The 23,041-nt window shown below is 48.5% G+C and overlaps 1 protein-coding gene across 2 annotated transcripts in view; it reads left to right on the top strand.

Moving 5' to 3' along the window:
• The first annotated feature begins 4,515 nt into the window (after positions 1 to 4,515).
• Positions 4,516 to 23,041, top strand: part of ZC3H3 (zinc finger CCCH-type containing 3) — a 127,253-nt gene continuing 108,727 nt past the window's right edge. For both annotated transcript variants that reach the window (XM_066567024.1, XM_066567016.1), the window contains exons 1-3: positions 4,516 to 4,594; positions 6,303 to 7,605; positions 9,257 to 9,450. In XM_066567024.1, the coding sequence (XP_066423121.1) occupies positions 4,549 to 4,594; positions 6,303 to 7,605; positions 9,257 to 9,450 (1,543 nt within the window). In that variant the 5' untranslated portion in view covers positions 4,516 to 4,548. The remainder of the gene's footprint in view (positions 4,595 to 6,302; positions 7,606 to 9,256; positions 9,451 to 23,041) is intronic.

The raw sequence follows: 23,041 nt of genomic DNA, 5'->3' as shown, positions 1-23,041 counted from the left end.
CTTCCAACCCAAACCATTCCATGATTCCATGATGTCCCACACATGCTGTTCCTGCAAATGGATCCCTGGGTGTTTCAGGATCCAGGGATCCTCTGGCACACTTGTCACTGGATCTGCACTGGAATAATATTTGAGGACATTGAAAGGATTTATTTTTGGGCTGAATGAGATAATTTAATTCCTCTTCCCTGTGTTCCCTTCTCTGGGATGTTTACTCACTCAAAACCCTGCACTTGTGGTTTTTTGGGTTTTTTTTCCCTCTTTAAAAAAAATTAAATTAAACTGCCAAAGTGTCATAGAAACTTAGTGCTGTGAATTAGAAGTGCCATGAATTCTTTTTGAATATGTTGCTTGTGACAGGAATGGGTTGGAAAGCCAGAAAAAAAAAAAAGTTTATTTTAATATTTTAACATCCTCATCTGTCCTTTGCCCTCTGCACAAATCCCAGGGGAGATTTCTGCCAGCTGCTTGTCTCGAGGCAGGATGCTCCTCTTTATTCCCTGGAGAAGATCCAGTTCATGCTTAAAATGCTGCTTCTCCTCTGGATACCCCCATCCCAAAGCTCTCCCGATGGAAAACATCCAAGGATGACCCCAAGTGGTCCAAGATCCTCCAAAGTTTGCATTTTCTCCTTACAAATTTTGGTGTAATTGGTAAAACAGCTTTGAGTTTGCCTTTTCTCAAGGCTGGATTTTGTGGGAGTGGTGGATCCACGGCTTCCCTGGGTTAAAAATGAGCTTTTCCTCCACGTGTGCTGAATTAATTTCAATTCAGAGCAGCTCGTTCTGAGCTCTTTTATGCAAAGCACTCGACTCCCTGTGCCAGCACAAGGGAGGGAAGGAGCAGCTGGGAGTGGAGGAGGATTTTTTTTGGTACAAGTGCCAATTCCTGTCAGTTTAAAGCCATTATGAAACTCTGGGTGGGATTTGGGATCAATTGAAGCTGATCTGAGGCCGCCCAAAGGATGGAGATCTGTCATTCCTGCCTGCCTGGCTCCCAGCCTGTTCCCATGTGTGCAAGGCTTGGAAAAAACAGAGGATTTGGAGTATTTTTTAGCAGTTTTAGGGACAGACTCCCTAAATTATTTGTACTTTGAAGCCTTTTCTCCCAGAATAGTTTATCCCAACAAGCTGGTTCTTCCTATATTCCACTTTAAAACATCACAAAACACCAAAAATTATTTACTTAATCTCCCTTTTCAAGCAGGGAAAACGTGGGCTCATCCCAGAGATGTGATTTGATCAGAGCTGGGACAGGCAGAACTCCCTGGCTGCATTAGGAAGTGAGATATCCCAAGGGACAGTGTCTGATTTAAAGGATTTGAGGCTGATAATGGGTTGCTTTTCCAAATGTTCCATCCTGGTGTCGTGTTGCTCCAGCTCCTTGGCTCGGCTTTTTGTTCCCTGAATAATTTTAGGCTGGAGTTTTATCTCCTTTGCACACTTGAGGCTCTGCTGCTCTTTGTTTATGGGCTTTATTCCCTTGGGGAAGAACGAAATTATTTGGAAAACCAGCTCCTTAAGGATTTTCTTCACTTCCACAGCAAATTTGAAGTTTTGAGACTGGTTTTCCTGTGAAACATTTTATAAATGACAGCCAAAGTGTGGGAAATAGGGAATCACGAGGCTGATGGGTGGAATTAACATTTCCTCACTGGAGATTTTCCTTTGGATCAACAGGAAAATCTCCCCCTCATGCCTGGCTGTGGGAGGACATTGGTGAGGGGAGAGGGGTCAGGGAATGGGGACAGGGAATGGATGGGGACAGCTGGGAGAGCTGGATAAGGCTGAAAGGAGGACAGGGAACAGGAGTCAGGGAGTGGGAAGAGGGGCTGGGGACAGCTGGACCAGGTTAACCTCAATACAGGAGATCCCAGAATCCTGGAATGGTTTATGTTGGAAGAAACCTTGAAGATCATCCCATTCAAATCCCTGCCATGGGCAGGGACACATTCCACTATCCCAGGTTGCTCCAAGCCCTACCCAACTGGCCTTGGGCACTTCCAAGCCCCATCCAACCTTCCTTGGGCAGCCACAGCTTCTCCGGGAATTCTATTCCAGAACCTCACCACCCTCCCGGGGAAGAATTTTTTCTGATATCCCATTTAACCCTGTCTTTTGTCAGTTTGAAGCCATCCCCTGTGTCCTGTCCCTCCATCCCTTGTCTCAAGTCCCTCTCCAGCTCTCTTGGAGTCCCTTTAGGCACTGGAAGGAGCTCTGAGGTCTCCCTGGAGCTTTCTGTTTTCCAGGCTGAACATTCCCAGCTCTCCCAGGCTGGCTCCAAGATTTCCAGTTTCCAAGTAGATAAATTGTGTTTCACACGTTTTGGTAATTGCAGCCTTACTGAAGCCTTGGGAGCTGCAGATGTGGAGAAAGGAGAGAAGAAACTTGGGATAAAATATCACCCAAACCCCAACCCAACTGAACATGGAAGCAAAGGACCAGGGAGAGGTGGAGAAACAACCAAGGCCGGGAGAAGGAAAAACTAGCTCCCCGTTTTCTGTGCAGAACTGTACATAATTCCAGTATTTTGGCTCAGTTTATGGGTCAGGCTCTTGCCTGAAGGTGTGAAGAACCTTGTTTGAGACAACAGTCATGGGAGAAATGCTTCAGCCATCTGATTGTGAAAAATGCCAATCACTTGTTTTTAAAATTTTAAAAGTTCAATAGTAATAAAATGGTTATAAAAATAGTAATAAAATTAGAGTAATAATAATTTGGACAATTATTATTTGTCCTAATTTGGATTAGGACAATATGAGACAATAGAAACAAAGAGTTACGGACGTCCGGGTACCCTTTTCTGGGCAAAATAAGCCTGAAAAAGGACACACGTTAACAGAGGATTAAAAACCTTAAAAAACCCTTAAAAACATAACTTGTTGCATATTCATATACCTCATACATGATGCATAAATTCCATTTAAACAAAGGATTCTCTCTGGTCAGCGTCAACTTCTTCCTCTTAATCCTAACAGCGTCTTCAGCGCTGAGCGAAGCAGGAAGAAGTTGGTTTCTTCTGATAAAACAGCAATAAATTCTCTTTCTCTGAAAGATTTAGGTGTCCTGCGGCTTCTATCTTGCTGCGAGTCCTTTTAAAAAAAGTATCTTACATAGCATAGTTTCTATTTTAACATTATGTTATAACCTAAAACTATATTTAACACACTACTTAAGAAAAATAATACAGCATAACTTTCTAACATAACACATATAATATTCATTTTAATATTTGCAAAAAAAAAACAATCATAAAATATGCATTTTTCACATGATCATTGGAGATGGGGACAGCTGGACCAAACAGGCAGGGATGGGGACAGGAGAAATGGGGACAACTGGGCCAGGCTGGGATGGGGACAGGAGAAATGGGGACAAATGGACCAGGCTGGGATAGGGACAAGAGAAATGGGGACAACTGGGCCAGGCTGGGATGGGGACAGGAGAAATGGGGACAAATGGACCAGGCTGGGATGGGGACAAGAGAAATGGGGACAACTGGGCCAGGCTGGGATGGGGACAGGAGATGGCTGGGTGAAGTTGTGGAAGGAACAGAGGCTGGGAACGAGGAGAGCCATGGTGGCACAGGCTGAGGACAGAAGCTGGGGACAGCTGATGCAGAATAAGATAGTGTGAAAAATGTGTATTTTATGATTGGTTTTTAGCAAATATTAAAATGAATATTATATGTGTTATGTTAGAAAGTTATGCTGTATTATTTTTCTTAAGTAGTGTGTTAAATATAGTTTTAGGTTATAACATAATGTTAAAATAGAAACTATGCTATGTAAGATACTTTTTTTAAAAGGACTCGCAGCAAGATAGAAGCCGCAGGACACCTAAATCTTTCAGAGAAAGAGAATTTATTGCTGTTTTATCAGAAGAAACCAACTTCTTCCTGCTTCGCTCAGCGCTGAAGACGCTGTTAGGATTAAGAGGAAGAAGTTGACGCTGACCAGACAGACTCCTTTGTTTAAATGGAATTTATGCATCATGAATGAGATGTATGAATATGCAACAGGCTATTGGTTTTTAAGGGTTAATCCTCTGTTAACATGTGTTCTTTTTCAGGCTTATTTTGCCCAGAAAAAGGTACCCGGACGTCCGTAACTCTTTGTTTCTATTGTCTCATATTGTCCTAATCCAAATTGTCCAAATTATTATTACTCTAATTATATTACTATTTTTGTAACCATTTTATTACTATTAAACTTTAGGTTTAAAAAAAAAGTGATTGGCGTTTTTCACAATAGGAACAGGGGACAGGGTCTGATGACAGCTGGACCAGGCTGAGTTGGGAACAGGGGACAACGGGGGTTCTATCCCAGGCCGGGGACAGAGGCCGGGATCAGCCAGGCCAGGCTAGGTTACCCCCAATCCCAGGCCTAGGCCCGGGCTCAGTTTAGGCCACGCTGTCTCGTCCCCGTCGCCTGGCAACGGTCGCGGAGTCACGTGACCGCTCAAGACCGCTCACGTGGGTCCGTTGGCGTTGGGCGGCGCCGGTTGATGACGTCACAGCGCCGTGGAGCCGTCCGGGAGCTCTGCGGGAATGGAGGAACGGGAGCGGCTGTGCCGGGAGATCCGAGTGCTCCAGGGTGCGGGAATTGGGGGGAACTGGGGGGAATTGGGAACGGGAGCGGCTGTGTCGGGAGATCCGAGTGCTCCAGGGTGCGGGAATTGGGGGGAATCGGGAGAATCGGGAATGGGAGAAGCTGTGCCGTGAAATCCGAGTGCTCCAGGGTGTGAAGGGATTGGGGAGACACCGGGATATGAGAGGACATGGGGAAAAAAGGGAGGGAAGGACGAGGAAAAGAGGCCGGGGCCTGGAAACTGGGAGCGGCTGGGAGCAATGTGAGAGGACCTGGAGTAGGGATAAGGGGAAATCTGGGCATCTTGGAGGACAGCATGGTATTTTAAGGGAGTTTTGGGAATCTGCTTTGGGGCAGGGACAGGTTGTGATGGGACCTGGGGAGTTTTTGGTGGAGGTGGGACGTTGGATTTTAGCGGGGGGGGGGGTGGGCAGTTGGGGGGAATGTGAGTAGGACGGGGATGGAGAAGATTCCAGAGTGTTGGGAGAAAGAAGGAAAAGGGGAGAAGAGAGGACTCAGGAGTTTTGGGAGAAGATGGAAGTGATCCAGGGAGTACTGGGAAAAGGGGAAAGGGAAAAGACCCAGGAAAGCTGAGTGGGCCAAGGCAGGGAGGGAACAGAGCTCATGGAGTGCTGGGGGATTTTGGGGTCCCCACAGCAGGGAATTCCCACAATTCTGCTCTCAGCAGGATCTGGAACTCTCCTGGCTTCGGGAAGGGGCTTTTCCCTGTCCCACAGCCCTGGGCTGTGAGCACAGAGGTGGGATGTGGGTCCATGTGCCTTTCCCAAGCTCTGGAAAGCACCAGAGCTTGTTTTAGCACTGAATCTCTCTATTTTTGTCCTTCAAAGTAAATTTTCCTCATTAGTGAGGCCACAACCTCTGCTCAGGACTTGGGATTTACCTCTCCAGGAGTTCCTACTGGGGGAATGATGAGAGGGAGGAAAACAATCCCTGCTTTTCCACGAGGAATGTGCTGACTCAGCTCTCCTGGCAGCACCGTGACCCCTGTGAAGGAAAATCTCTTCCTGAAATACCAGGCTCCAAATTCCTTTGGGAAGCACTCATGGGAAAGGTTTTCTAAACACTGAGGCTGGACAAGGGCAGGAATTCCCAAATTAACAAGGATGTTGCCTTCCAGAGGGACACAACAGCAAAGCCTTGGAGTATCCTTGTTGCTGCTTTGGAGGGAAGCAAGGAAGGGAACTTGGGAAGGGTCTGGAGCACCAGGAGCAGCTGAGGGAGATTGGGGGCTCATGATGGAGAAAAGGAGGCTCAGGGGGAACCTTCTGGCTCCCTAAAATTCCCTCACAGGAGGGTGAAGTCAGGTGGGATTGGGATCTGCTGGGACACAGGGAATGGCTTCCCACGGGCAGAGTGCAGGGATAGATGGGATTTTAGGAAGGAATTCTTCCCTGTGAGGGTGGTGAGGGGCTGGGATGGAATTCCCAGAGAAGCTGTGGCTGCTCCTGGACCCCTAGAAGTGTCCAAGGCCAAATTGGATGGGGCTCAGAGCAACCTGAACCAGATGTTCTTTAAGGTCCCTTCCAACGCTGACCATCCCTGGACGCTGTGATTCCATGACTTTTCCATCCACCCTGGCTCATCATCCAAAACCCAAGTGATGGTGTAATTCCAGCACAAGGAAGAGCAGCTCTGTGTTGCTCTCAGATTCCTGTGGGATCAGGGAATTAATGCTCTGTCTTCTCTGCCACAGGTCTCATAAACAGCCACAGGAACATGCACGGGAATGTCCCACGTCCGGCGCCTCCGAGGTGGAACACCCCCCGCCAGCCTGGCTACACCAGGAGAGGAGCTTTTTCCACCAGGTACCCCCAGCAGGCTCCCAGGAATTTCCACCCACACCAGACTCACTCCTGGAGGAAAAAATACTCCCTGGACAACCGGCTGCCGGGATCGGGGTATGACACTGGAAGTGCTTCCAGCACTTCCCAGGGTTTTGGGAGCCTTGGGGACAGCCAGACTCCTGAGGCACCGGAATCATCCCCAGAGAGACACGTGGACTTCACCACGGATGGGAACATCGTTGTGGATATCCAGGTGCCACACAGGGCTGGCCAGGAAAATGTGGGTCCTTACGGAGAGTTCTCCAGGCGGGAAGTGGCGGTGGCTCCTTCGGCGGATGGAAACATCCAGAAATCTCTTCTCCAGGAGGAAGAGAGAAGACCTTCCCTATCCATTTCCTTCAGTTCCACCTCGAGGACTGTGTGCCTGCCTGGTAGCGGAGCTGGGAGCTCCTTTTCTGTCTCTGGAAGCACCAGTGAAAGTGCCGTGGCGCTGAAATCAGAGCCACAAAAACCTTTGGAATTTCCAGGTCAGGAGCCAGCGCAGCACTCGGTACGGATCAGGGCAGAACCAGTCTCTCCAGGGCAGCCGAATGGTGAGGAAGTCCAGGATGCTTCCCTACATCCCAAACTCTTTGGGAACGCCGAGACGCTCTCTCGACCTGCTCAGGCTGGGGTGACTCTGGTGAAGAGCAGATTTCCCGTAATTCCCAAAGCTCCCGCTCTCCAAAAAGCTGCCTCAGCACCCATCTCCAGCAAATCTCAGAAATTCAGGAAAAACAACTACACCTGGGTGGCAAACCCTGGGAAAAGCTCCCGGATTGTGAAGAGGTGGGCGAGCCCTCGAGCCGAAAATTCCAAGAAGGGCATTGGGGGAGTGGACAAAGGTGCTAAAATCTCCCCCAAAGCGGATTTGGGAGCAAAGATAAAGAAATTGGGATTGCAGTCCAAGCTGGGGGTTTCTCCCAGTAAATATAAGTGGAAAGCCTCCAGCTTGCAGACTTTGCCTTCCACTTCCAAGTCAGCATTCCAGTGGAGATCTGAGGACCAGAAGAAGGCTCCAGCCCCAAATATCCCTCGAACTGTCTCCGTCCCACCGGCTCCGAGCGCAGCGTCCGTTGTTCCCGGTGGGATGAAATCCTTTGGAGAGGCTGCACTGTCCAGTTACAAAGTGAAGAGTCGGACAAAAATCATCAAGAGGAAAGGGAATGTGGGGTAAGTTGTTGCTTTGGATTTTGTGTTTTGGATTTTGTGGGTTTCACGTCAAGTTGTGGCTATGGGAGAAATTCCAGTGAGGACTGTTGTGTGCTGGAGGATTTATGGAATCATGGAGTGGTTTGGGCTGGAAGACCTTAAAAATCATGGAATTACATACCTCTGCTATGAACAGGGACACCTTCCACTAGACCAGGCTGCTCCAAGCCCCATCCAACCTGGCCTTGGACACTTCACAGGGATGGGGCAGCCACAGCTTCTCTGGGAATTCCATCCCAGCCCCTCACCACCCTCCCAGGGAGGAATTTCTTCCCAGTATCCCATCTATCCGTGCCCTCTGGCAGTGGGAAGCCATTCCCTGTGTCCTGTCCCTCCCCTCCATCCCTTGTCCCAGATCCCTCTCCAGCTCTCCTGGAGCCCCTTCAGGCACTGGAAGGGGCTCTGAGGTCTCTCTGGAGCCTTCTCTTCTCCAGGCTGGACATTCCCAGCTCTCCCAGCCTGGCTCCAGAGCAGAGGGGCTCCATCCCTTGGAGCATCTCCATGGCCTCCTCTAGATTTGCTTCAGCAGTTCCATGGTCTCCTTTGGATGTTGTGTGATCCAGAGCTGGATCCTGTGAATCCCTGTGATCACTGACACTTCCTCGCTCAGCAAAGGAAGCAGCGTTTTCCTTTTATTTTGTTTCAAATCTCATAATTGTTGTGTTGATTCCTGCTTCTGTTTCCCACATCCTTTCAGTGCTTCCCAGCAGGTTTCCATCCTTGCTTTGCCTGGAAAACTATCAGTGGGTGGATTGTGCTGGGAAAATCACTCTCGAGCAGCCTGGAGAAGCTGGGAATGTTTGGGATTTTTTTGGCAGTTCAGGGAGACCTCCCACACCTTGGTAAATTCCAGCAGAACCAGGGAAGGGATCATCCCCCTGTTCTGGGCACTACTGAGGCTCCTCAAATCCTGGGGGGAAAATATTGAGGATCTGGAGCATGTCCAGAGTTGAGAATGGAGCTGGGGAAGGGTCTGGAGCAGCAGGAGCAGCTGAGGGAGCTGGGAGAACTTAGCCTGGAGAAAAGGAGGCTCAAGGGGGGGACCTTTTGGCTCCCTAAATTCCCTGACAGGAGGGTGAAGTCAGGAAGGATCAGGATCTCCCAGGGAACAAGGGACAGGGTGTGAGGAAACAGCCTTAAACTCCTCCAGGGGAGGTTTAGTTTGGATATTGGGAAAATTCCTTCCTATATAGGATGGTCAGGCATTGGGAATCCCCATCCCTGGAGGGATTTAAGATCCCTGTGGATGTGGAACTTGGGGACATGGTCAGTGGTGTCCATGGCACTGCAGGGAAATGCTTGGACTTGATGATCTCAGAGATCTTTTTCAACCTATACCATTCCATGATTCCATGATTCAGTCCCTCACATCTGTTGAGCAGAAGGCAGTGAGTAAGTTTGGCTGCCAAACACCTCATTCTCCATCTGTTCCTTGCCAGGAACTCCTCACATTTGCCCATTTCCTTGGAATTTTCAGAGCTTCTCCTCCCCCCCTCACCCGGAGGAGAATCCTGGTGGGATTTGACTCCTCTTGGAGCCCTGGAGAAGAACACCAGGAGCATTTGGGTCACTTCCCTGCTCCCTCCTAACCATGTGACATTCCCTTTCCCAGTTCCCCCACGGATAAGAAGAACATCTCCCCCACCACAGCTCTCAAGAGCTGCTTCCACCTCCGGAGGAAAAATTCCACGCGGGGAAAACCTTTGGTGACGGTGAAGCGCTCCTCGCCCCGGGGCCTGGTGCAGATTTCCAAGCACTGCCTCTGCCGGGTGCCAGCAACCAGGACACAGGCAGCCACCAAGGAAGGTAGGAACGGGCATTCCAAGGGCTCACTGGACTCAATGGAGTGATTCCAAGGGTTCTTGGATTTGGGGACGTGTTGCTGAGTCCTCCTGGAGCAAACACTGAGGAGAAGTTTGACTCCACATCAGTGTTGTCCTTTTGGTAATTCCACAAAAAAATCTGTTTCCTGCTTTTCCTGGGGTTTCCCTGGATTTTCAGGAAGGTTTTCCAAGGAGGAAGAGGTTGGCAGAGGCAGGAATACACAAATCTCTCACCTGTATCCCAGTGTGGTGTCCAGTTTTGGATCTAATTTGCTTAAAACACCAGTAATTAGTGGAATAGTGAATCCATCATGTTTGGGAACAGGGAATTTGCATCCATGTCCTGCTGCCTTGGAGCAGAACTCAGAGCTCAGAGTGTCACCACCACATGTCTGGAATGTTGTTGGGCTGTAGGTGGCTCCAAGTCTGGTTCTTCTGTTCCCTAGGGATATTTTTGTGGATAAAAGGCTTCCCCCACCTGGGATTCAGTTGTTTCAGGTGGATATGAGGCACATTTTCCCCGTGGCCCTGTGAAATTCCCTGTGGAAATTGCTGGAGCTGAGAGAGGAGTTTGGATCACATTTAGCTGGGATTTGTCTCCAGTTTTATTTTGGGATTATTTGGTGTTCAGCAGTTGAGATGTTGAGTTTTCCTGGGTGAGGGATTTTGGACAAGGGGCTAGAGTGCCAGGACAAGGGGGAATGGCTTCCCACTGCCAGAGGGCAGGGTTAGATGGGAAATTGGAAAGGAATTCTTCCCTAGGAGGGTGGTAAGGCCCTGGAATGGAGTTCCCAGAGAAACTGTGGCTGTCCCTGGATCCCTGGAAGTGACCATGGCCAACTGGGATGTGGATTGGAGCAACCTGGGATAGTGGAAGGTGTTCCTGTTCATAGCAGGAGTGTGGAATTCCATGATCTTTGAGTTCTTCCAACCCAAATCATTCCATGATTTCATGAAAAGACAGAAAGCTCTGGAGACACGGGACAATTTGGGATTGCTACAGCATTTTGATCTCAGAGGGAATTGAGGCAGTGATGATCCCAGGGATATCAGCTTGTTTGGAATCCCAGTTCCTTGATTGAAGGGAATGTTCCTGCACTGAAATCTTTATTTTAGCTGGATAGGAATGAGACAATAAAGCAGGAATGTGGTTTTGCTCCAGGCTTTGGGAATTTGGCAAATAGAAAAGGTTGGAAGTATGGAAGAAAAAAAAGGGAATAGGTCTGGAAGTGACCTTGGGAAAGCAGGGAGTTCATTTTCCCCTCCAAAAGTGGATCCAATTATCCAGCCTTTCCTGGCAGATGCTTTCTCTGTATGGCACCTTCTCCTTTGCAGAGAAATTCAGGAAGAGCCTGGATTTCCTTGAAATTCCCTCAGTGAATTTTGGATTTGCTCCCTTTGATTAAAATTGACTTTCTGGATTTGAATCCTTTTGTACTTCAAAATTTTTCTTGGACAGCTTCAATCCCAGGCAGAGGATTTACAGCTTCATGTGTTGGAATAGTCTTAAACTCTGGGTTTGGAAAGCTGTGGAATTATTCCAGGGCTGCTCCTCTGTGTGCTCCAGGACTCCTGTGTTATTTTTTCCCCCAGGTTTAGTAGGTGAAGATTATTGGGTGGTGGATGGGGCAGGGATATTCCCAAGTCTGGAATGCTCACAGGGATTGGGACAACTCCCATGCTCCCTGTAAATGTATAATTATGGATGTGGTGCCAGTGTTTTTGGTTCCACAGGGAACTGGGAATAAGTGAAGTCTTGTGGATTCAATTCCTGGCTCCCAGGTTATCCAAGAGGTTTTGGGAAGGTTGTTTTGGTTTCTTTTGGGGTGAAGTGTGGATATTAATCCCAGCAAAAATATTGTGGATATTAATCACCACAAAGGGATGGAATTTCCAGTCTTTTCCATTTCTCCTTGGGCAAGTGTGAGGGAAGTAAATGGGGTTACTGGGATGCACTGGGAGCAGAGTGGGGTAGGAATGGAGCAGGGACATGGAGGGAAAGACAGAGGGGAGGAATGTTCCCAACTTCCTGCACGGCAGTGTGGCTGGAAAAGCTGGATCAGCCCCTTCCGTCCCCATGGATGTGGGGCTTGTGGTGACGCGGCCTGGCTGGTTTCCTGTTTGTCCTGTTCCACAGGGTTTTGGGATCTGTGGCACAGCTCTGTGGGCTGTACAGAGACATTGCTCCTGCTTTTCCCAAGTCCTGGTCTGTCTCCTGACTTTCCAATTCCCTTCTTGGACCCAAATGGATCTGTTTGGTCTTATACTCTTACTGCTATCTTAGTAGGGAAGCTCTTCTAGCCATTGCTGAGTCTTGAACTGGGATTGGTGTTTTCCAGTGCTCTGTTTACTTCTCTCTGTGGGAATTGCTGTTTTTTAGGGATCAGAGAGCCAGTGGAAAGTGGCAGATTGGCAGGAATTTTCTTGGGATTATTTGGGCTGTTCTGTGAGAGATCCAGCTGCAGCTCTTATCAATTAATTCCAAAATACTTGATTATGTGGGATGTTTAATAACAGCTCAGATATTGGAGTGTGTCCCAAATGGAAGTTTTTCCAATGGGATGGTGGAGCAGGGAGAAAGTTCCAGGTCAGGCTGCCTCCCTTGCCTCTGGGATTCTTGGGTAAGTGATGGAAGAGGGATAAAAGGTGTTGGTTGTTTCTCTTCTTATCCAGGAAAAAGCTGGAGGACCAGCAAGGATCATCAAGGTCTTGGGCGCCACTGTGTTGGATAAAACCATGGAATGATTTGGGTGGGAAGGGACATTGGAGATCATCGAATTCCAATCCCCACCATGGGCAGGGACACCTTTCACTATCCCAAGTTGTTCCAAGCTCCATCCAAGCTGGTCTTGGACACTTACAGGGATAGGGCAGCCACAGCTTCTCTGGGAATTTCATTCCAGCACCTTCCCAATCTCACAGGCAGAAATTCCTTCCCAAATCCCATCCGTCCCTGTCCTCTGGCAGTAGGAAGCCATTCCCTGTGTCCTGGCACTTCAGGTCCTTATCCAAAGTCCCCCTCCAGCTCTCCTGGAGCCCCTTTAGGCACTGGAAGAGGCTCTGAGGTTTCCCTGGATCCTTCCCTTCTCCAGGCTGGACATTCCCAGCTCTCCCAGCCAGCCTAAATGCCGAAAGAGCTTTTTGTCCATGTCCTGTCCCATCACCTTGGGAATCCTTTATCGGCTTTTTCCAGACTGAAGATGGAATATTCCCAAAAGTTCAAGGATGGCATCTTTTTCTCACCAGTTTTGGGGGAAAATGTCAACTTTTAAGTGAGGTTTGACTGATCCAGGTGTGATGACAGCAGGATATTCCTGCTTTTCCCATCCTAAAAATCCCATGCCAGAGGATATGGGAATCCCACGCTTTCCCGACAGTGTTTTCCTATCTTTATCTGGGATTTCTTGCAGGATGAGGCTTATTCCCAACCTATTTTTTGTCAACAGACGAGTGAGTTCTGGTAGTTGGGAACTTTTCCTCAGCATTCCTTGGCTCATCCTTCTTGGGCATCTGAGCTGTCATTTCTTATTCCCTGGATTTTTTCCTTGGAAAAAACTAGTAATAAGTGCTTCAAAGGAAGATTTCTTGATTTTTTTCTCATTCATTTTAAAGTCAGAGATGTGGCAAATGTATGGACAGGGAGAATGGGAGTGACAACTGTGTGGTACATGTGGGAAAACTGGGATTTTTGCAGGAGAGTCGGGGGCTTTTCCAGGAGAATTGGGGATTTTGGGAAGCACACACAGCCCTGCAGAGGGCACTCGTGCCTCTCCCATCTCCTCAGTCCACCTTTTTCTGGTTATTGATGGCCTAATTTCGTCTTTATGTGAAAGAAAGCAGATCTGGAGTAATTTGCAGCAATAACCTGCTAATGCCGGGCCAGTATCAAAATTCCCATGTTCATTCCCGGTGGCAGATAAAACACTAATATATAATTATCCTTGCAAATTGGATTGTTTTAAATAACCAAAAGGCTACGGCCGGGGAGAAAACCATCCCATTTCCCTGGAGTTCCTATTGCGGGGTAATTGCTGCGTTCAATCAATTTCCTTGGCATTAGAAATTCCATCACAATCAACATTAAGCTTTATTCATTGTGATGGCAAAGAGCCGGATCATTTCTCCTCTTTTCCTTAACTGGCAAAATTAATCAGGGAAAAGATTTTAAACATTTACCCGTGCGAAAGAGGTCAGCTCTGCCACTATATTGCTCAGCAGATAAGGGGGCTAATAAAAAGAAAATTGAATTACTAATGATCGCCAGGAACAGAGTATATAAAACCTGGCAATCGCCCGGTGCAGGAAAAAAAGGGAATCAATTTTCTCCGGACAAGGTGCGCTCGTTTTTTATTTTGGCTCATATTATCAGCAATTTAATTGGAGAGAGCATAAACAGGAGGAAACAGTTAGGGAATAATGAGGCTGGAGGTGTAAAATCCTGCAGGATAGATGCTGGACACAATTTATTTGGCACAACAGATAATCACTTTAATTGAATCCAAAAGTGCAGCGTTCAGCAGCGCCGGCTCTGCGCCTTGCCCGGGGGGATCATGGAATATTACAAAGAGGCTCCTCCATGTCTTTTCCACCTCTGTAATGTCCCCTTCCAGGCAGGACTGCTCCGGGATTGCTTCGGCACAGTCACAGCTGGCTGGAAGCAGGAGATGGAGAAAGCAGGAGGGAGATTCTCCAGGGAATTTTCCTTATTTATGTTGTGTTTGTTCCTTAAATAATTCGGTGCTTGCCGGGTTGGATGGCTCCATGTGAGAGCAGTTGTGTCCTGCTTGAGGTGAACTTGGAATCATGGAATGGTTTGGGCTGGGGAGGGCGGATCTCAAAGATCAACTTATTTTGCTGTGTCCTGAGTTCAAAGCCTGGCTCCCTCTTCCCTCTGTGACCTCCAGGTGTGGATATTAAAGGAACTTCTAAAGAGCTTTTGGATGTTTTTCCTGGGAGAGGTGGGTGGTTCATTGTGGAATTTAGATCCCAGAATGGTTTGGGTTGGAAGGGACCTTGAAGATCATCCAATTCCACCCCCCTGCCATGGGCAGGGACACCATTACCCAGGTTGCTCCAAGCCCTGTCCAGCCTGGCCTTGGACATTTCCAGGGATCCAGAGGCAGCCACAGCTTCTCTGGGAATTCTGTTCCAGTTCTTCACCATCCTCCCAGGGAAGAATTCCTTCCCAATATCCCACTAAAGCTTCCCTCCTTCAGCTTAAGTAGATGTGGAATTGTTGCAATTCCCCATCTGTGGCTGTGCAAGTCCAAGGCCAGAGGAGTAATTTGGGAGCACATCCTTTTCAGATCCACTACATCCAACCTGGATTTGTGTTGCTTTCCTTCCCTGCTTATCTTCCCCTTTCTCTTGCTACAAACTGAGATAAGCCAGTGGTTTGTGTTGTCAGCTTCCTGCTTTTCCTGTGTTGCCACCCTGCTGTTGAAACTGCCAAACAGAAGGAATCCTGTTTGCTTTCCCATCTTCCTAAATAGAAATTCCATAGAATTCAGGAAACCTGCTTCACTCTGCATCTGCAGAAGCCTTTCCAACTCTTTCCTGCCAGAATCACCCTCCAAAAACTTCCCTAAACCCTCATTTCTCTCCTTGCTCCACAGGGTGTGACATGAGGGGCTTAGGATGGGCAAGGAGTGTTTGCTTGGAAAAACGCTGGAGGCAAAAGTGGCAGGAGCTGCTTTGCATTACTTGGGCGAGTAAAGGGGGTGTAAATGGTGAGGAGCAAGTTATGGGTGGCATCCAAATGCTCAGCTGCTGATAATTTTATTGACACCGGGTGTTTGGATCCATCTGGCAGCTCTGAAAATCTCAGCCCTGGATTATATAGCCTCTCCTATTTTTTTTTTTTTTTGAAGCTTCCAGCAGGTTGATTCCCAGTGGGACAGCAACTGAGGGAATTTTGGAGGTTTTTTTTCCTTGTTTGGTGTTTTATTGTATAATTATTTTATTTTATTTTTCTTCTGAGGTTTTGCGTCAGGTTTTGCTGCTCTTCGAGGCGACGCCTCCGATCACGTTACAGCCAAGTTAAGCTCTTGATCCCTTCCCTCAGGGAAGCCCTTGGATCACACATGGAACTCCTCGGAGTTCATCACATCTTTTTCTTTGCTCCATCATCACTCTCGTTTTCCCGAGTTCCTTCCAGCTGATCCAAACCCTTCCAAGATCGCCGCTCTCTGTCGTTCCTCTGTCCCACCTAGGTTTGACCTTGCTTGGAAATCATTCCATTGCCAGCTCTCTCTTCCCTCTGGCTTGTCCTTGGGAGCCAGGGGTGGAGCGTGGCTGGCGAGGTGGCTCCTCACTCCTTCAGGAATTGGGAAAAGTTCACATTCTTGGCTCTTTGCCGGGCCCGGTTACGTCAGTGGTCGTAAGTAACGGTTTTGGGTTTCCGCCTTGACTTGGCATTTCCAGGTGACTCGTCCCGAGCTGCAAGAGGAGCTGCAGGCGTGGAGCCAGGATTGGGAATTCTCATTGCAGAGCCCTCTTGTAAAAATAACAGCCTGCTGGGAGCGAGGGGATGTGCCTTGCTCAAGGAAGTGTTCCCGTGTAGACATTGGATTTGGGATTGGGGAAATCGACGACTGTGACAGAGGAACATCTAGAGGGAAGTGGGGATCCTGAAGGTGACAATTCCTGGGTGTCTCTTTCCCTGTGGAATTCAACCTCAATTTGTACACTCAATTTGTTGTGGAAGCCACATCCCTGGAAGTATTCCAGGCCAGGTTGGATGGGACTTGGAGCAGGCTGGTCCAGTGGAATGTGTCCCATGGAAGGAGATGACCTTGAAGGTCCCTTCCCACGCAAACCATTCCATGTTTTAATGAAAGTCACCTCTCAATCCCTATTTTAGGTAGTTTTACTTCAATATTTTTACCTCAGTCCCTATTTTAGAGCCTCTCCTGTGCAGGTCCAGCTCTGTTGGATTGGGAAATTCCATTGGTAGCCAGCAGCACTTTGGGGAATAGTCTGTTTATACACTAATAGGAAAAATATTTGGCTTTGGGGGTGGATGGGATCCTTCCATTGGTCGGACCCTTGATATTTCCAGGTCTGTGGGGGGCTTTGGGTAAGACTCCAAACCTTTCAGGGATGGCACCGTGTGGAACTAAAATAGACAGGGAAAAAAAAAAACCCAAAAAAAAAGGGAAATAGGTCCTAAACTCCTCATTCCACCTCCTGGGGCCTGCCTGGCCTTAAATATTTCCAGGGATGGAGCATCCACAAATTCTCTGAGCAACCAGGACCTCACCACCCTTACAGGGAAGAATTTCTACCCAATATCCCACCTGAATTTACTCCCAGTTTGAAGCAAATCCCCCTTATCCTGTCATTCCATGCTCTTGGAAATAGATCTTTATCTTGGAAATAGATATTTATTTGTCCATGGAATGCTTTGGCTTGGAAGGGACCTCTAGGAGTGTCCTAATCCAACCAAAAAGGAAGCTTTTAAACCAGCTTTGGACATGCTGCTTGGAATTGGGTGGAATTTCAGTGCTGATCCCTCTTATCCCTCTACTTGTCTTTTCTTGGGCTCCTAAATAAAAATAAGGAAAATAAAAGTGGGTTAAGGCACTTGTAAAATCCCATAACCTAAGAAGTGACAATGAGTCCCTTTTCCCTGTTTTATTTTCCCTTCCTTTTGCTATTTTCTCCCACTTAATAAACTGTCTGATGGTATTCCCAGCACGGTCACAGTTGGAATTACTGATGCCGGCGTGGATGATCGGAGTATCCTCCACTGCTCTGTCAGGATTCCCAAAATCCCGCCCTGGCAGATGCTCAATTCCCTGTAAAGCCTGTGTAGGTTTCTCTGTTCTGCTTTCTGCTTCCACTTCTTTCCCAAATCCCGGTTTACACCCTTAGTTTTTAAATTTTCTCATGGAGATCTTCCCATTTGATTTTCCTTGTAACGACTCAGAAGCGTCAGAGGGAAATTCCTCTCCCTGGCTGCTGAGCCGAGTTAAGGCGTTCATTCCAGGACTTGCTGGATCACTCCGTGTGCTCTACAAAGCCCTGGAAATGAGCAAAAACCCCTTGGAATACGGAACAGATGCCAGAGTGCACCTGGAATAAGGGATTTGTGGACTCGGCAGCATCTCCCGAGTCCTACAAAACTCTGCTGTTCCAGCAGCTTTGCCGGAGTTTCTGCTTCAGCCTGAGGGGTGGGGAAATATGCCTTGACTTCGCTTGTCAACGGGAATTTTGCTGTCATCCCTCACGAAATCTGAGTTCAAGGAACGTTTCCTCCTCCCCCGTGCCTCTGGATAATCCCCACTCGTGCGGTTTTCGGGGGGCTGTTTCTATTTTCGATTGTTTGGAGCGGTGTCAAGTGGGGATTTCGTGTGGAGGTGTGGACGGGATCGGCTCTAAAGCTGATCCCACATGTTATCAGCCCTTAAGCTGCCCTCAGGGGCTCTCTGTTGGAAAAGGGCAGGGGAATTCTTGGAGGTTTAGTGTGGGCTGTAAACTCCAGTGTTGGTTGCGATGGGAAACCCCATGTTGTTCCTCACGGCACCAGCAAATGTCCTGGGACATCTTGTCCTTGGATTGGGGCAGAGGGAGCCCAGGGAGGGGTGAGAGGGTGGGATGTGCCATCAAACTATTTATTTTTCCCCCCACGGAGTCATGGAATAGTTTGGGAAGGATCTTGAATATCATCCAGTTCCAATCCCCTGCCATGGGCAGGGACATCTTCCACTATCCCAGATTGCTCCAAGCCCCATCCAACCTGGGCTTGGGCACTTCCAAGGATAGGGCAGCCACAGTTTCTCTGAGAATTCCATTCCAGGGCCTCCCCACTCTCCCAGGGAAGAATTCCTTCCCAATATCCCATCTGTCCCTGCTCTCTGGCAGTGGGAAGCCATTCCCTGTGTCCTGTCCCTCCATCCCTTGTCCCAAGTCCCTCTCCAGCTCTCCTGGAGCTGCTTTAGGCACTGGAAGGGGCTCTGAGGTCTACCCGGATCCTTCCCTTCTCCAGGCTGGACATTCCCAGCTCTCCCAGCCTGTCTCCAGCCCTTGGAGCATCTCTGTGGCCTCCTCTGGATCTGCTCCGGCAGCTCCACATCCTCCTGATGTTGGATCCTGGAGCTGGATGCAGAATTCCAGGTGGAATCTCACCTGAGCAGGGCAGAGGGGCAGAATTCCCCCCTCTCCTCCTGCCCACGCTGTGGGATGAGCCCAGGATATGGGGAATTTCTGGGATGTGAGCACACGTGGATGGGGCACATCCAGTTTTTCATCCACCAAAAACCCCAATCCTTCTCCTTGGAGCTGCTCCCAATCCATTCTTTATCCAGCTTTGGGGTGGGAGAATCCCAGGGCTCAGGTGGATCAGTGTCAAACGTTCCTTTTGGGATTTAAAAAAGCAAGGAATTCTTTCCTTTTGACGAAGAGCCCAACCTGCCACCCAAATAATATTGGTTCCTGGCTGGGTCGAGGTGTTTGCAGTGATTGGTGACCTTAATTTGGCAGTGATGACTTCCAAATGCTTTCCCTGTTATCAGGAATTAGGGAGTGGAGCCCTCCCTTATCAGGAAGCAAATCAAAAGGGAATTTGATGGGGTGAAACGAGTCCATCAGAGATCCCTCTCTGTTTTTAAAACAAGATTTACTCTGCTCTCTCCACATTAACTGGGGCATTTTACAGTGCTCCCCTTTCTGTGAGCTTCCGTGATCCATCATTTCCCGGCTCGCCTGCCGGAGTGGTTGTTAGATTTTACTACAGCAAACACTGTAAAAGGGCATTAGAGCAGTTAAATCTGGAGTCTTGCTTCCATAAGGAAAAAGAAAATGCTGAATTAGGCACCAGAAAAGGCAACCACAGCGATACTTTAATCTTGCATAAATTATCAGAAGAGTCAGAGGCGAGTGATTTTATGTATTGTTAGAGCTTTGCTAATTAATTATTCCGGAATAATTGATGTTTGGAAGCACCAAAGTTGGGTCCTTTCCTGGCTTAATGGACTTTCAATATGGCAGCTGGATTTTTATTTCTTTCTTAATTTTAACACTCCCGTCCGTGGGGTTAATGAAGTTGCTTTCCTAAATATGAAGAGTCTAAATAATAATTAATGAAGGAAATATTGCTCCACAAATTGTGGGTCTAAGTCAATGGTGGTTTTGGGGACATTCCTGACATCCAGGGGAAGCTGAGTCCCCAGTGGGAATATTTGAAGAATGAAATGCCCTAAAGAAATGGATAAATGTAAATAAGCTGAAGAGCAGGATTAGATGGGATATTGGGAAGGAATTCTTCCCTGGGAGGGTGGTGAAGAACTGGAATGGAATTCCCAGAGAAGCTGTGGCTGTCCCTGGATCCCTGGAATTGTCCAAGGCCAGGTTAGATTTGGCTTGGAGCAGCTTGGGATAGTGGAAGGTGTTCCTGCCCATGGCAGGGGGTGGAACTGGATGGGCTTTAAGGTCCTTTCCAGCCCAAACCATTCCATGATTCCCCTTGACAGGAAAAGATGGCCTTCCTTGGATCTCTGGGATTGGAATGACCTTCTCATCTATTTCTTCATCTCTTTTTGGAGAGTTTGGATTCATTGTTTCCAAAGGATTTCAGATCCTGGTAAACCCAGAGCCCCGAAATGGGGCTTAGGGATCACAGAATTCCAGCTGGCTCTTTGTGGCACTGGTGGGGCCATGCTGGTAACCAGTGGCTGCTTTGGGCCATCCCAGTTCAAGAAGGATACAAAGAGATGATCCCAGTGGATTTTGGGATTCCCTTGGGAATGTGACATGGGATGTAGTGACAGGACACAGTTAATGGCTTCCCACTGCCAGAGGGTGGGGATAGATGGGATATTTAGGAAGGAATCCTTCCTTGTGAGGGTGTGAGGGGCTGGAATGGAATTCCCAGAGAAGCTGTGTCTGCCCTATCCCTGGAATTGTCCAAGACCAGGTTGGATGGGAATTTGAGCACCCTAGGATAGTGAAAGGTGTCCCTGCCCCATGGCAGGGAGTTGGAATGTGATGATCTTTAAGGTCCTTTCAAACCCAAACTATTCTGTGATTTCATGATCATGACCCCACAGGGATCCTGCCCCTTCCTGCTGCCTCTGGACGTGGAGGAATGAGTGATAAAATCCAGCCAGGCAGATTGGACTTTGCAGTTTGTTTCCAGAGCTTGGGAATCATCTTCTCCTTCTTCTTCTTGGCCTCCATCTTCTGCTGTGATGTTGGCACTTTTAGATTGGTTTAGAGTAGAAGCTCACTGTCTAACATAGGTGATAGGTATTGGAAAGTAATTGTAAATATTGTACACGTAGTTTTTTAGTATAAAAAGATAACACCACCACGGGGGCAGGCAGATTGCCTTGGACTGTCTTGCTGAGTGGACCTCAGCAGGACAGGAGAAAGAATTTTATAGATAAGATACAATAAACAACCTTGAGACCGAGAAATGAAGAGCCCTGACTCCTTCTTAAAGCACCGGGCTGGGAAAAGAGACTTTCTAGCTTTTCTCAGGGTCACTCTGACCAGCTAGAGACCCTGACACATCCAGTTTTTTGGGATCAGGGAAGATGGGGCCTGCAAAGGACAGGTGAGGACAGGGCATGAAGTGAACAAACACTTGCTGAGCCAAAGGGGTTTAGGAAAACAATGTTGTTTAGGACATACAATGCCGGTAAAGCGATCCCTGCTCCTGAGCAATTCCAGCCCCCGGAGCAGGGGGATGCCCAGCCCCAGCGACTCTCCCACTGTCACCACTCTCCTTGTGGGGCCGGGCAGGGCGTGGGTGACAGACATTCCATGGCCTGGACACAACGTGGGGGAAGCAGCTTTGTGGAAAAGCGTCCTAAACTTGATATCCTTGTTTATCTCTTCCCAGGCCCTGCCTGGCCCCTCGAGATAAACAGGTGCCAGTGCTTGCGATTCCCAACAGCCGCTCCGCTGCCGGAATAATTCCAGAAGGAGCTTGTGTTTACGTGGGGAGTTATTCCTGCCTCCCTTCAGGGTTGGAGCATCCCTGTGGCAAATGGGCTGGGAGTGGACACAGCCCCAGGACCTGGAGTTGCTCCAGCCTGGCCTTGGACACTTCCAGAGATGGGGCAGCCGCAGCTTCTCTGGGAATCCTGTGCCAAGGCCTCACCACCCTCACAGGGAAGGATTTCTTCCCAATATGCCATCTAACGCTACCCTCTGGCAGTGGGAAGCCATTCCCTGTGTCCTGGCATTCTATCCTTTATCCAAAGTCCCTCTCCAGCTCTCTTGGAGCTCCTTTAGGCACTGGAAGGGGCTCTGAGGTCTCCACAGAGTCTTCCCTTTTCTCCCAGCCTGTCTCCATCCCCTGGAGCAACTCCTTGGCTTTGTTTGTTTCCCTCACTTTCTGGACACATCCAAGACATTCCAGCCCCTTGGACTCATCGATAACTTAAACCTCAGGGTCCCGTGCTTGGATTTTTTTTCATTTATTTCCCTTTTTCCGCTCTCTCCCTGCCTAGTGGGATCCCTGCTCCTTCTCCCTGCCCTGGCCCAGCTCTCTCGTGCCTTGGCTTAGCACAGGGAATCCTCAGCTCCTCTCCTGGGAGCTCCCAGCATTGCTGTCATTCCCTGTGGGAACACTGTGCTTTGCTCCAGGGCTATTTAGTGTCTCGAGTTAGAGACATTCCTGAATGGAACGTCCTTAATTCCCACACAGATGCTGAAGGAACAGCCTCAAGCCCCGCAGTAAAATGTAGTGAAGAATTCCAGAGTGAAATCGAGATGGGAAACCTCTGCTGCTGCCAGCCTGGAAATCTCCAGCCTGGAGTTTCCCTGGGCTTTTTAATGGAAGCAGGAGCTTGTTTTATGTCATGGGCTCTGAAGTGAAGCTGGAATTGGTTCTGGAGTTCTGGGATCAGTTCTGGCCCCTTATAACAAGAAAGACATTGAGGGTTTGGAGCATATCCAGAGAAGGGAATGGAGCTGGGGAAGGGTCTGGAGCAAGCAGGAGCAGCTGAGGGAACTGGGGAGGCTCAGCCTGGAGAAAAGGAGGCTCAGGGAGGACCTTTTCGCTCTCCACAATTCACTGAGGGTGGAATCAGGTGGGGATTGGGCACTGCTTCCAGGGAATAAGGGACAGGACCACAGGAAACAGCCTCAAGTTGTGCCAGGGAAGCTTTAGTTTGGATATCAGGAAAATGGTTTTCATGGAAAGGGTTGTAAAGCATTAGAATGGGCTTCTTGGGGGAGTGGGGGAATTACATCCTTGGAAGTGTCCAAAAAATGTGTGGATGTGTGGATTTGGCACTTGAGGACAGGGATTAGTGGTGGACTTGGTGGTGGTGCTGGGCTGAGGTTTGGACTCGATGGTCTTGGAGCTCTTTTCCAGCTTTCAATTCCATGATTCCAGACTTTGCTCTGTGTTGTTCCTCTTGCTCTCACTCTCTGCCTTGACCCTGTGCCTGACAGCAAAGGTTGGGAATTTGGACATGGAATTTAATAATTTAATTTCTTTTTTGGAGTATCCCGGAATCACAGAATGGTGTGAACTGGGAGGGACCTTCAAGACCATCCAATCCCACCCCTTGCCATGGGCAGGGACACCTTCCACTATCCCAGATTGCTCCAATCCCCAT

Source organism: Molothrus aeneus, chromosome 1 (assembly GCF_037042795.1).
Source record: "Molothrus aeneus isolate 106 chromosome 1, BPBGC_Maene_1.0, whole genome shotgun sequence".
Lineage (NCBI taxonomy): Eukaryota > Metazoa > Chordata > Aves > Passeriformes > Icteridae > Molothrus > Molothrus aeneus.
Note: the sequence above shows the minus strand (reverse complement) of the source record. Positions and strands in the feature narration are given on the sequence as shown.